The 14,463-nt window shown below is 29.3% G+C and overlaps 2 protein-coding genes across 8 annotated transcripts; both read right to left on the minus strand.

Annotated features, from left to right (window-relative positions):
- Positions 1-1,723: 1,723 nt before the first annotated feature.
- On the minus strand, positions 1,724-4,194 carry LOC122628241 (probable E3 ubiquitin-protein ligase RNF144A). The gene is made up of 4 exons (XM_043810324.1): positions 2,758-4,194; positions 2,473-2,635; positions 2,067-2,389; positions 1,724-1,960 (listed from the first exon to the last, which is right to left on the minus strand). The coding sequence occupies exons 1-4, from the start codon at positions 3,322-3,324 to the stop codon at positions 1,724-1,726; spliced, it is 1,290 nt and encodes a 429-aa protein (XP_043666259.1). The 5' UTR covers positions 3,325-4,194.
- Positions 4,195-5,615: 1,421 nt separating this feature from the next.
- LOC122628135 (activating transcription factor 7-interacting protein 1) lies at positions 5,616-14,436 on the minus strand. Of its 7 annotated transcripts, none has more exons than XM_043810048.1 (14): positions 14,302-14,436; positions 10,268-10,608; positions 9,016-10,116; positions 8,599-8,933; positions 8,260-8,520; positions 7,859-8,182; positions 7,638-7,779; positions 7,365-7,546; positions 7,193-7,282; positions 7,040-7,106; positions 6,827-6,900; positions 6,644-6,743; positions 6,396-6,565; positions 5,616-6,292 (listed from the first exon to the last, which is right to left on the minus strand). In XM_043810048.1, the coding sequence occupies exons 2-14, from the start codon at positions 10,530-10,532 to the stop codon at positions 6,197-6,199; spliced, it is 3,207 nt and encodes a 1,068-aa protein (XP_043665983.1). In that variant the 5' UTR covers positions 10,533-10,608; positions 14,302-14,436; the 3' UTR covers positions 5,616-6,196. The 7 variants fall into 7 exon arrangements, with proteins under 7 accessions (XP_043665983.1, XP_043665984.1, XP_043665988.1 ...); XM_043810049.1 differs by lacking the exon at positions 14,302-14,436 and adding an exon at positions 11,758-12,567; XM_043810053.1 differs by lacking the exon at positions 14,302-14,436 and adding an exon at positions 11,229-11,748 and having other exon boundaries at positions 5,616-6,261.
- Positions 14,437-14,463: the final 27 nt, after the last annotated feature.

Consider the following 14,463-nt stretch of genomic DNA (forward strand, 5'->3'; position numbering starts at 1 on the left):
TTTTTTTTCTTGAAATATAATAGAAGAAACGAGATAAAATATACAAAATTGTTCATCGTTGTACGATATATTTGCTCGTAATAAAAAATTAAAATGCTAGCTTAAATGAAAATGATAAAATAGATTATTATTTAATGAACTTCGATGTGCAAAAAAATTTTACATATAAATTCTGCTAATAAAGAAAAATATACATTTTTCTTCGAACATATAAAGCAGATTATATTTCTTCGGTAATAGTTTTTTGCTCATTGTTAATATTTTATCTGATGTGCAAATTTGGCAGCCACGATCGTTCTCTATAATACAAAATTGCGGAATCTATATACATAATTGCTATATACCAAGCTTAAAAATATAACTTATTGTAGTTCTAGCTTGACAACATATGCATACACATAGTTGTATTACTTCGTGTTTTATGCTTTTATTTACATAAACTAAATCTCTATTATAGTAAATAAAATGCTAAAAATTATTACACAATATACATATTGAAGACTTCCTAAATGAAAGAATATGCCCATATATATAAGAAAAAAATAATTTATTACAACTCTTGTCTCGAATTAAAAAGAAAAAGTTTGCATTTTTTATTTAGACTACTTAAAGTTATATTAAGTTGCCCTTATTTATATGAAACAACAAGATTATTTTCATTACAGCGTCATATTTCATTTATATATATGTGTGTGTGTATGTACGTGTTATTATTTTAAACTATAGCTGCTCTTATCTTCAGGAGCAAAGAAAATTATTTTTCAAGATAGGACATCTATGTACCATCAAAAAAACAAATAGAATTGCATGGCTGCTTGAATCAATAGCAACCTACACATTCTGTCTTATTATATATAACACTGTAATTTTAAACATACTCACATATGTATTTTTCTGAACTCATTTAGAGAGTTCAAGTTATTATTACAATATATCAACACTATAGACTTGATATATCTATACAATTTTTATAGTGCGTGCTCTATTTACCCCACCAAATTATTTTCTATAATAATGTACATGCAATGTACACACTGTTAATTCACCAAAAGTAAATATATGAAAGTACCCATAAATAAAATATGAACAAGTGGAATATTGTATAGTGTAGTCCACAATTAAAGTATCAGTTGAAGCTTAAGTCTGAGCCTCACTGAGTTCTAGCTTAGGCACACATATAGATATACACTGTTTCAATCTGCATGTCACGCGTTCCTATCATATAAAGTTAAAAAAAAAAAAAAAAAAAAATAGGAAACCATAAAATAATAATCATGATTTCCATCATATTGTAAACAAGAGTACAATGCATAATCTACATGGCAGTATAAAATTAATATTATTTCACAAACATAGTGATTTTCCTGGAATGTTCTTGCATAATAAATAGCTATGAATATTCGAAAATTCTACATTAGTAACAAAGTTATAATTCGCTTCGGATACAAAAAAATTCCCTTTATATAAAATAAAAAAAAAAAACCTCGAACAAAAATATTTATTATCTAATTTATAAGTAATTCTTTTTCTCCCTTTTTTTCTTTCTTTTTCTCTCTTTTTTTTTTTACAAACGAAATATTATTAAAAATCAATGTATATCTATATAAAATGCCGATTATATTTGCTCATTTATGAGAGAAGCTAGCTTATTCGTTCCATTTTTATAAGAGAAAGATTATTAATATGTAAGATTAAGAAAGGGTTTCAAAATATTTTACAGTTTCTATGTTGCAGTATCGCCGTCCTCCTGTTCGAGTCTAGAAGAACCGCAAACACGACATTTACAGCAAACTATACATGGAGCAGCCAAAAGTAGCAAAGGAGACGCGACAAGTAGGAGCAAACCAAAACCGGCAAATATCCCAATTACTTGTGTTCTATGCCATATTACAGATGCTCGTGAGTGACCCAATTTATTTTTACATGGTCCCTTGTCGTAATGCCTCAATAAGAAGTCATCCTAAAATATAAACAATATATCAGAATATTTTATAAAATTATAGTTTGTATCGTGTCACAAAAATTCGATAAGAAAATTATATTTATTACTAAAGTCTAATACTTACATCTAAAGAAGCTAAACAGTACCAGCAAAAAACATGTTTGCATCTTTTACACATCATTTGAGCACATCCTTCGTCTTTTTCAATAGGTACGGAACACATGGGACAGCATTTAATATGATCACTGTCAAATGGTATACCTAATGGAAGATCGGGACAAGGTCCACTATGCCATGCTTCTCTGCACAAGGAGCAAAAATCTGTAGAACAGTTAGGACAGTGGACAGGTCCAGGAGGTGTACTACTACTTCCATTAGAATTGATTGAACATATTGTTTCACAACCTGCACGTGGACACCATGCACGTTTTGTATCCATTGAAACATCTATATAAAATCAAATGTAGTACCAGAATGATTGAATTTCATCTTTAATCTTATGTGAATTAACAACCGTATTTTTTATTTACCTCTGTTTAAACGAAACTTGCAATATTTCTCCGTTAACTCTGCACTAACAAGACTTCTAATTTCCTTTAGCGAAAGGATAGCACCTTGTTCGCATTGTGCATCCGGACAGCTAATTTCATATGCACCCTCTTCAATTTCAAATTCGACATATGCTTTCATACACTAAAAAATTTTATTTATATTAACGGTTATCTTTTGTTGATATATGAACATAACAAATTATTACAGGGTCACACATTCGTTTTGTCAAAGACAATACAAATGATTCAATCGTTCATACTTACATCTTTACAATAGAAACAACCACAGCCTTCAATTTTAAACGTTTTGGAAAGGGACGTGTCGGTAAGACAAAGCTTACAAAAGATTCTTCCAACTGTCTGCTGTGAACCTATTGGGACAAAATTTCCAGCAGCTAAACTGTATCTCGAACTAGATGCCAATGACAACAAACTAGAACAGCGAGAGCAAACTCTACTGCGATTGATAGCTCTACCCTCTAGAGCCGACGTACTTAATCCAACTGCAGTTTCACATTTTCTAAGCGCGCCAGGAGCTAAATTAATCCAACTGCTGCCTCGAGCTTCTAAACTAGCACTGCTTTCGGGCCTCAAAAGTGGAGAATCTATGCCTTTCCCTGGTAAAGTTCTTTCGGTCAAAGAAAGATTGACTACGCTTGATTCTTTGCGTAACAAGGGTAATCTTATACCGGTGAGTTTATTGGTCTTATCTATTTTCTTCTGATTGTTGCCGGTTTTAGTAGGTGGATTTGCAGAAGTTACCGAACTATTTGTCGTGCCCATATCCATTAAGGGGGCTCGTCGTACGACGAGCGAGTATAGGCTAGGCATCCCCTGATTTAAAATCTCGAATTTCACTGCCACTTACAGACAAGAGCTGTGCACACTGGCTTTCTTACGACAGTTTGCTCCAGCGCTTGCTGCGAGATAAAATGCAACGTGCAACGTATCAAATTATTACATACATATGATTCTTTGCCATGATCATCTTCCAACAGTATATTATATCGATATAACTTCACGTTTGTCATAGCTCTTTATGCGTTGTAAACACTAGGCGCGACATTGGCTACTCTATTAAATCTAGGAAAAATTGATATCGTAGATATTTCATTTGCATCAACAGACTGGAAAATTAAAACCATATCGGCAAATACTTTTCATAAACATGTCGAGAACACGATGATTTCTTTCTCGTTTATAGTAAAAATATACAACAAAAAAATAATCGAGGCTCTCCTACTTTACGGATAGGAAACGTATATATCGTCTCGAATAAACGAAAAGAAGGGAGCCCCGTCGCGTTTTCTTCTCTCAGCGATGTTGAGACGACTCCCAATTATTTTCACACGTTCACTCGCTCGTGGTATATCGTCGGTGACGAATTTTTTAATAGATATTTAAAAAAAAAAAAAAAACAAACAAAAAACAACATCATCTGCACATCTCTAAGCACAGCGCAACTTTCACCGTTATTCGAGTGCACGAATACGACACTGCACTTTCGGAATTGTCAGTATCCGATAACACAGTTTCTCCAAGCTTTTTCACCTGTCCTGTCACGAAGTACATCAAAGTGCATATAGTATATCTCGAGCGATTACTTCCGCCCCCACTCACTTATTTTTCTTTCTTTAAGGAGAACCCAAGCGTGGATCGCGATCGGCGCGCATCATTCTCTTTCTCTCTCTTTCTCTCACTCCCTCTCCTTTCTCTTCTTCTCTCTCACTCACTCTCTCTCTCTCTCTCTCTCTCCCTCCCTCTCTCTCTCTTTCTCTCTGATTTATATATTTTCATAATTTATACGATTGTTTTTATTTTGACGCAACATTTATCATCTTCTTTTTGATTTATTCGACTTGTACAAAAAAAAAAAAAAAAAAACAAAATTATACATACGAAGGAGAGAACGAGAGAAACCGATCAGGACTCGGCGCAGAGATACATATATCATTCGCTTTTTATTATGATCCATATTAGGATCCTTCCAAATAATTTCCTTATTTGAAAGTTCGTCTTTTCCTTCTATTATTTCTCTTTCAAATTTTCAAGAAGGATCAATTTTAAAGATATATATGCATACGATTCTAATATTAACAAATTATTGGCGTTAAATTCGTTTCTATAATGTCTAAGAGATTATGGAAATCATTTTCGATGTGGTTATGGCATGCGCGAACGCGCGGCCGCTCTTATTAAAAAGAAGGGGAAAATATTTCTTTTATGCTATTTCAATAACGAAACGTGTAGGAAAAATACTGGGAAAAGGAAGATATCTACGTTTCTCATCAGATTTCATCCATTAACGATTAAAATGCTATTCAGTAATGAGTTTCTGAAAAAATATATAAAATTTGAGAAAACAGATTGCACGTTCGCACGATCGGGCGAGTACATGGAAACGATTGCGCATGCGCCGTAAAAGTCCATTCCCATTGGTCGCCATCTTTTTCGCAGTTGATTCAAAAATGATAATTTTATAATCCGCCAACGATTACTTAAGTTTTTATATGGATCTACTAAAAAAAAATTTTTAATAACACAATATATAATTTATATTTAATAATCGATTATTGCTTGATCTTGCGAAAGTAGAATCAAGTCATTATTTATATAAATAATAAATCAAAAAAAAAAAAATTACAATAAAAATTAAGAAAATCAAATAATAGGATTTTAACAGAGATCATATATATACATACATATATATATATATATTATATATATATATGGTCTGTACATATGATATATATATATATATATTCATCTATTATTACAATTTATTTAACGCATATAAACATTGATATTTACACATTACTTAAATTAGCAGTGCGCAAATCAAGGTTTGTTCTTATAAATTTTACAGATAACAAATTTTCAATCAACCTTTTTTTCTTTTATTTTCAAGATAATTATTTGAAGATAATTATTATCGTTATACATTGAATAATCTAATTTGAAAAAATTCAATAGGTCGACTAAAATTTCTCTATCGAAAAAAAAAGAACGAAAAGTTGCAAGTATAAATAATTTACGCACCGCTGATCTAAATGATAAGAAGAGTTTACAATGACATATTAATACTTAATATCAAAGGTTCAATCGTACAAAAATTAAGCAACTTATGCTTACTAAAGATTTATTCGTTATTCAATATCTAGAATTATCAATTTCTGGGTTAATAAGAGATTCGCATAATCACATACGTATATATAAATTAAAGAAACTTATTAAGAGTTTCTATAAATTAATTGTTCTATAAAAGGAAGTAAAAAAATGACAAGCCCTACTTTGAACACTTTTGTCATATTTTTCTTTTTCTCTGTTTCCATAATTGATTTGTTTCATTCGTTTTCTTCTCTTTTTCGTAATATGCTTCACAAAATCGCCCTTTGTTATTTTGAGTGAGTATTACTATATATTAAATAGGAATATATTCGGACTAGAATAATTTTTTGATGTATTCTTTTATAAAATTTATATAATCGATATAATTACAAGTTACCAATCACTTAATTTGTTGTTTAAAAAAACGATGAATATTTTATGACGAAGATATAAAGTAACTGATAATAATGTAATTATATATGTTATATGGGCTGTGAAGCATCTTTCATCGTGTATACAAATGTTATATTTAAAATTAAAAAAGTTTCTAAAGAGAATATATCATGTACATAAGAATATTTTCATAACTCATACTTTACAAAGAAATATTGCCAGGTGCGCTATACTGTCCTTTTCTGGAATGTGTATCGACAGCTCTGACTGCAAAGTAATAATTGTTACCTTCTGAAAACTAAAAAATTTATGATTTATAACTCGTAAAAAAGTATTTAAACAGACTTGAATTATCGTATATCTCTATTACTAATTTCTATCATATTATTATTATTATTCACCTGAGTAAGAGTACAAGCCATAGGCAGTGGTAGAGCTCGAACATCGCCAACTTTTTTCCAAAGACTCGTGCTTGGAGGCACACCTGCGACTTCTTGATAGGCATATAATTGGTAACTAACTATGTCGGCGTATTTTTCCGAAAGTGTCATATTCCACGATAACACTATACCTAGAAGAACAAAGCATCGTATAATAATTATTTTTATAAAATATTTTTTATTGTTAATTTTTGTACATGAATACATACCATTTGCAACTTTAGATATTTTTAATGAAGGAGCTGGTGGGGGTAGTTTTGCTATAGAAGTAATGGCATAATGAGGAGAGTCTGGAAGAGGTGCTGGATGCTAAAATAAATTAGAATATTTTAATAAATTAATTTATTTTATTTCAAACAAAACATAATTTACTCTATTTGTAAATAACTTACTTTTTTTAGGTGTACATTTGGACTAGCGGATGTTGTTATTACACGTACAGTACCATTTGCATTTGTTGAAATACCTAAATAATTTATATATATATATATACACACACACACACACACACAGAGAGAGATTATATATACATATTGCGTGCGTGTGTACTCACGCACGCATTAATATAAATTAGATAGAAATATAATAAGATCTATATTACTTACCAGTTTTATATGCAAGAGTTGTAAATGGTGGCCTATTACCTGAATTTACTGGTCGTATCTGTAAAGCATATAATTTCAAATCATTTATAGATTTATTCCTGATATGTTACTTCGATTTTATCTATCATACATAAAAAATATATATTGTTATACCTGGTTAGAATTTGATGTTATTAGTAGCTGTCTTCCTGCACCAACTCCACTTTGCATTACATATGCTAATCTAGGTGCGTTCATATTATTCTGCAAAAAGAATACCCTCATTTATGTTTTAAATATTATTTTTAAAATATTTATAAGGCATGAAAGAGAATACTTTACATACTACTAAAGCAGTTGGTGTTGGATGACTTGCTGTATGCACCACTCTGATGCTAGCAGGTTGAGTTGTTATAGCTACATTTGCAGGGAGTGTTTGAATTACTCTAGGAAAGCAAGCCTGTGTTTTCTGTTTAATATTTACTGCGGGATCTGCGTTTGTGGTCACGCTTGCTATACTTACTGTAGCTACAAAGAATAGACATTATAGAATTATTATAATTAAACATCTATATTTTCTTATATTATAAAATTATAGATATAAAACTTTGAAACATACATTTATTTTTTTCTTCTTCATCTGTTAGATCAATGAGATCATTAGTCTTCATTTTAGAAATACTAATCGTTGTACTTTGTCGATTTGTTTGATGGGGAACCTTTCCATTTAGTACAACAGTTTGTTGTTGCAATGGCTGTTGCTGTAATATTAATTGTCAAATATACAAGTATCATACTAAACAGTTTTGCTATTACAATTATGAAGTTTACAATACATACATTTGGTAATAATTGTTGAATACTATTGGATTGATTTTGCGCATTTACAGTGTGTTGAGATTCAACAGTTTTAGACACAACCAAAGCAGCTGGAGTCACAGTGGGAATCAAAGGAGGAGGCTGCATTCCACTGTGCGATATAGTAACAGGTTGAGCAACTATAGGTGTTTCAAGTTTTCTTGGAGATCTTATTTTTATTCCTTTTCTTTGATTCAGTGCATTATTGTTCGTTTCATTCACTACAGAATTAATTGTAGTGGGTATATTTAGAGATTTTAATGTAGAATTGTGCTGTAATTGTCTTAAACTTTGTATTCCATGATCCTATATTTATTAAACAACTAAATAAAAAGTTGTATATTAAAATAGTAGATGAATTACTGGTATTATTGATATATTACCGTAATGAAGTTAACTTGTAATCCAACAGACCGATTAATCTTTATTGGTGCAGTTGGCTTATCATTATTTGCCCGTCGATCTGCCGCATTACGATTTAAAACCATTTCAAAATCTTTAATTTGTTTTGCTAATTGTTGACACCTAGTTCGCGTTGCTTCCTGATTTTTTTCAGATATTCGTGCTTGTTCCCTCAATCTTCCAATTTCACCACGCATTGTTATAGTTTCTACAATTTTCTGTATTAAAAGTTCCTCCAGTTCCTAAAACACATTTCATGTTGATCATATATTTATATTTATATTTATATTTCATTATCAGAGACTATCTAAATATCTTACTTCTTGTTTTAATTTAGGTAATTTTTCCTTGAGATCTCTTCTAAAAAACTTATTTATATAATTAAGACCTTTAATATCATCCTTGTGATCATCTTTTATCGTAACATCTTCGGAACTTTTGAGCCTTTTATTACCATTAACAGTGATATCCATATCAGAACAATTACGTTTTAATGAAAAAGAAGAAAGAGGTTGCGCATGCTGATTAACTTTCTGATTAACAAATTTATCAGAATTATCACTAGACTCTAAATCACTATCCTGAACCAAGAATTTTTTCCTTATGATTTCTTCTGCATTTTTTGCTGTTCTTCGTTTCTGTCGCCCTTCTATACCTGAAACAATTTTTCTATTTAATGTATGTATCTTTATAATATTCGAAAAATATTATTCGTCATTATAGTACAATATTCATACCTTGTCTATTATCTTGAACAGTATCTCGTTCTAAAAGAGTTAATTTTCTAGATCGTCTTCTTCTTCGTTGTGGTTTTGGAACTTCTACTTTTTTTTTTTCACTGTCTTCACTTATACTTTTAATTTCGCCAAGGGGCTCTAATGATGTGCCTCTACTTGCCGTTGACGAACTTTCGTCAGTAGAAATTATAAGTTCATTAATGTCACTATCTACATTAATAGCTTCTGAAGCTAACTGATTAACATTGCATGCATCATTGTTATCAGAAATAATTTTTGATGAATTCGACTTTCCAGTTTGCTTTTTTAAAGAATGATTATCAGACAAATTTGGAGATTGACACGAATTAGTTTCATCTTCTAAAACCTTTTTATCACATTTATCATTACTAACTTTTTGATCAATTGTAAGAGAGTTTTGTACAGCCTTATTTTTATCATTATTAAGATTTGATATTGCATGTTGACTATTTTCCTGATGTTGATTTAATGTAGTAATCTCTGCATTGATTTTTGGTTTTTCCTCAAAATGTTCATCGATTGTTAAATGATCATCCAGAAATAATAACTTTTGCACTTGCTTATTATTAGAAACAGTTATAATACAATTGCTGCTTAATTCTTTCTCATTTTTATTTAATGTTAAATCTTGTTTTCCATCATAACATTCATCATTATGTTTGCTAATATCTACTTCTTCATTCTGATCTTGGAACTTCAATTGACTACACTCTTCATCTTCATTTTGTATTTCTAAGGAAGGTTTGTCATCTTCTTTACAAATTGAATTATTTAAATTTTTAGAATTGTTTAGATTATCAACTAATATGTTATCATCACAATTTTGTTTAATCAAATCACAATTTTTCGTTTTTGTTAATTTTTCATTTTTACTTTTTGAAGAATTATTAACTGATTCATCGTTACATTTTTCACTGATCACTTTGTCATTACTATCACTGTTTAAAATTATATTATTTGTTTTTTTTAAATCAGATTTTAAAATCTCGACATCTTCATTTTCTATGTCTATGTTATCCTTTTTATCTTCATCTACTTCATTATGAAATTGTTCATTAGATTCTTCTTTATTTTTCTCATCTATAATAGCATTAAACATTATCGTTAAAAAGATTTAATTAACCAAATTATCAGATATTAATTTTGATTGGAAAATTATAATTTTTCTAATAAAATATTTATTATATTATACTCTAGGAAGAAAATAGAAAAATATATAATTATAGCTCACCAATATCTTCTTTTTCTTTACCACTTTGATTAAGATTTATACATGCTAAAGTAACATCTTCTACTTCAGCTTCATCTTCAGATAATCTTAAACGCAAACTATCATCTGACAAGGCTTCTTCTTCCTCTCCATCTTCACCCGTTCTATATAAAAGTTCTTCTTCTTTTTGTTTTGATAATTCATCGGTATTTTGTACATCAATTTCTGCATGATTAGATTCAATGGACGTAGAAACATGCACTGTGTCATTTCTTAATGTCTCCATTATTTAAAAAGAGGCAATATATAGAGAAATATCACAGCAGTCTCATTTATTTTGTAACACTTTACTGTTTTTTAATCTGTGAATAATCCAAATATACCGCATTAAAAATTAATTATAATCAAAATGTTTAGAAATATTTATTATTATTCTTATTTACGTTTATAGAAGTTTCTTTTAGCAGAAATAAAGAAAATAATTAATCCTTGTATCTAACATATATTCACTACTTTTTTATTTACTACTGAATCTTATAGAATTTCAATCTATTGTCAACATATTAACACACATCATATAATAATTACATATTGTATATATATGTACATATTTATTATAAATATATTTATAATAATTTTAAATTATTGTATTTTCTATTTCAAATTACATTACATAAAGCAAATAAAATTGTCTTATTACCAAACAAAGAAAAAATAACATAACAATTAAGCATTAACAAATGACGAACGATAAATAAAAAATACATAAATTTATCATTTCAAAATAATGAAAAAATTATAACAGCTCACTATAAAGATTAGTGAATTACCCAGCAAAATTTTCAATTGTACTTTTATCCAAAAAAATTAACTACAAAATCATCGAATTATTAAAGAAAAAAAAAAAAAAAAAAAATTTTTGTTCAAGCCTCAATAAATCTTTGAATTAAGAAATCTTTGGATTACATATCCTAAAGCTCACCTATCCATTCGAATAATTGTAAAATAATTTCCGTTCCATGGATAATAACGACCTCAATCACATTTCATTGATGCGATAAACATTGAAAGTAATTGTTTTATAAAATGACTCGTATCGAAAATTTTTCTTATCTACCCATAATTTTTTTCTATTCGTTCGTACGTTCGAATGAAAATTTAATATTCTTTCACGGTACATTTTCAAAAAAATCATAAAACTTGAAATTATTTGCAATACGAACACCGGACGTACACTATCGTACGCATGTATGTGCTAAGAGAGAGAAATCGATGAATGAACGGACACAAAACAAAAATGTTCGTTAAGAATCACTAAAAACGAACATATTGTATAGAAAGTTGGCGTCATACTTTGGACTCAGATCGATGTTCTCCGCACGATGTCACCACTTACGTCATTCACGTGATTCGCGCGCTAAATACATAGTACGGATAATTTTTTTTAATTTCATCGAAAATTAAATCAGTTGCCATTCAGCAACCTATAAAATATTTGAAAAGTATCGTACCAATAATAGTTGATATTTCAATGAAATATCAATTTTATCACTTCGTACAATCGAACGTATAACGTCAAAGGGCCCCTCAATCAACGCACCGTTATTACGGTCGGCCCTGGCCCATAAGTAGTGGAATATGCAAGATGGCGGACCGACGATATATACTGTCGCATTCAATTTTTTGCTAAAAAATTATATTCATCAACCGTAATACATTTGGCAGAAAAAAAAAGGAAGACATCGTAAATCGAAAGAAAATAGTTTTCCTCCGTGTCTAATTATCCGAAACATGTATGGCACGTGTAAGGAACACTTTTGAGTACACTAACGTATCAAACGCACGCTTTGTGAGAGCATACACGAACTCCCGTGTCATTGACTAACGGAAACGAATCACGAAATAGTTCGTTTCGATGAAAGATTTATATACTATTTATCGATATATTTGCATATATATATACATATATACACAAATAAAATCGATTTACATATAAATGTTTCAGAAATGTGCCTAATTGGCATCGAAAATATAAGATTATCGATAGGTTTGGACAGTGTGAACGTAGAACACTGAACCTAGGCCCCGAGATGTGTTCCGACGAAATTAACCGAAGATACACGAAGTCGATTTACTATGGTAGCTGTCTGTATCGCATCACGGAGGGGGATATATCCATTTCGGTCATTCCGAAGTAAATAAAGATGTCCCAAAAAGAATATTTTCTTCTTCGAAAATATGTTGGTCCTTTCTTTGCAGACTGTTGAGTAGCTTGATCGAGCAGATCGGATGATAGCAAACGTTCTTTTGGAACGTTACTTTTTTTTTAGTATGTATGTCCTAATTTTTATTAATATATATATATATATATATATATACACACACATATATATATATTATTTCATATTTTCTATATTTATTAATATTAAAATATATTTTAAATGTTCATAAAGTTTAAAATAAAATTACGATAGAATAGTCGAAATATATTAAGCAATTTGTATAATGCTTATAATTTGTTTTTGTGTTTTCTTTGGTCAATTAAACATTTATCTAATTTTTTTTGATTATGAGACGCATCAATGAAAATGTACAGATTAGATAAGATGTAACTAAAAAATAACAAGTGTATGTGTGTGTGTGTGTGTGTGTGTGTGTTTAATAATCTACATTTTCTATTGATACATACTTACATATATAACAGTGCAATATATACTTTTGGAAAATATTTATACAGATATTTTCAATTGAATGATCTTTGAAAATTATTAATCGGTAATCGTAATACTGTTTAAAAATAAAAAATTAATAATTCGTTTGCATTAAAAATATTTATTAAGATAAATATTGATACTTTAATCTAACAAAACTGACACGTTCTCTTTATTGAACGGTCCATGAATAGCCCCACCCTCGCATATTCTGCGCCTTTTGATAAGACCAACGTGCGCTATACTAGCAGTACAATGTTTAAGCTAAGTGGTGGGAGAAATCATGTGATTATTCGTAAAACACCTGATCGATTCTTACTTCTATGTTTCGATTTATACTTTGATTGTAATCTTTATATCAACCTATTTGTTTTTATTTTATTTTATTTTATTATTTATTTATTTATTTTTTAATGTTATTTATATTTTTTCTATTTCAGTCCTGTATATGTTGCACTATTACATATGTAATCTATATGACGAATATATAAAGTAATTTGTCTTAAATAGAAAAAATAACTACAAAATATTACAACAAAATTCATACAATATTAAAATATTCATAATCTGTAAAAAAATTAATTTATGTTAACGTATTACAATCGTTCGATTATATAATAGACATTATAATTGTATATTAAAGATTTTGTTGTTAAGGACAATATTATACATTTCCCGTAATTATATTTCAATCAAAAGCAAATTGAAATAATAGATAATTCAATATCTATAGATTCTATGTTGTTATCAAATGAAACAAAACGTCATCGTATCAACCATTTCACACGAAACAACAACAAAATGGCGTATCCATGATTCTAAAATGGTTGCTTTTGGACTCGAATAGTATCGTCTATATATATATATATATATATATACATATATATGCCATAAGTATATATACATATATATACATGTATATAAGTATATATACATATATATATGTATCTATACGTAGCAATACATGTATATACGTATGAATGTGACTCCGGATATTGCGATTAAAAGCTTGGGACTTAAGACCCATAGTTACTGACGGTACTTCTTTTATTATATAAGAAACTATATCATTGCGATTATTGTTTGTAAACTCTTGGAAATAAAAATAACAAAACTATAATTAGATATTGTTACAATATCGTAAAAGATAGACTCTTATTTTATACTTAACAGTCTATAATATAACTATTTCTTAAAAATACAAAAATTGTAATAGGTTAATGTACTCCGTCGACACTTGTATCCAACCATAACCACTTCGATTATATTATAGTGATTATTTCGAAAATGGATGATATCCATTTATACTAGTATGATAAATCATGATACTATATGTAAACTTACGTCACAATATTGTGTTGAAGACTGTAGTTAATGGTGCACATATGATCCAAGTTTCGAAAACGTATGTTTATTACAAATATACCAAGAACGAAGACACGCTTCTATACCTCTTCATCGTATAACTGCAACGTTGCACTTTAAGCAAGCAAAACGCGATGTTGT

The sequence above is a fragment of the Vespula pensylvanica genome, chromosome 3 (genome assembly GCF_014466175.1).
Source record: "Vespula pensylvanica isolate Volc-1 chromosome 3, ASM1446617v1, whole genome shotgun sequence".
In the NCBI taxonomy this organism is placed as follows: Eukaryota; Metazoa; Arthropoda; class Insecta; order Hymenoptera; family Vespidae; genus Vespula; species Vespula pensylvanica.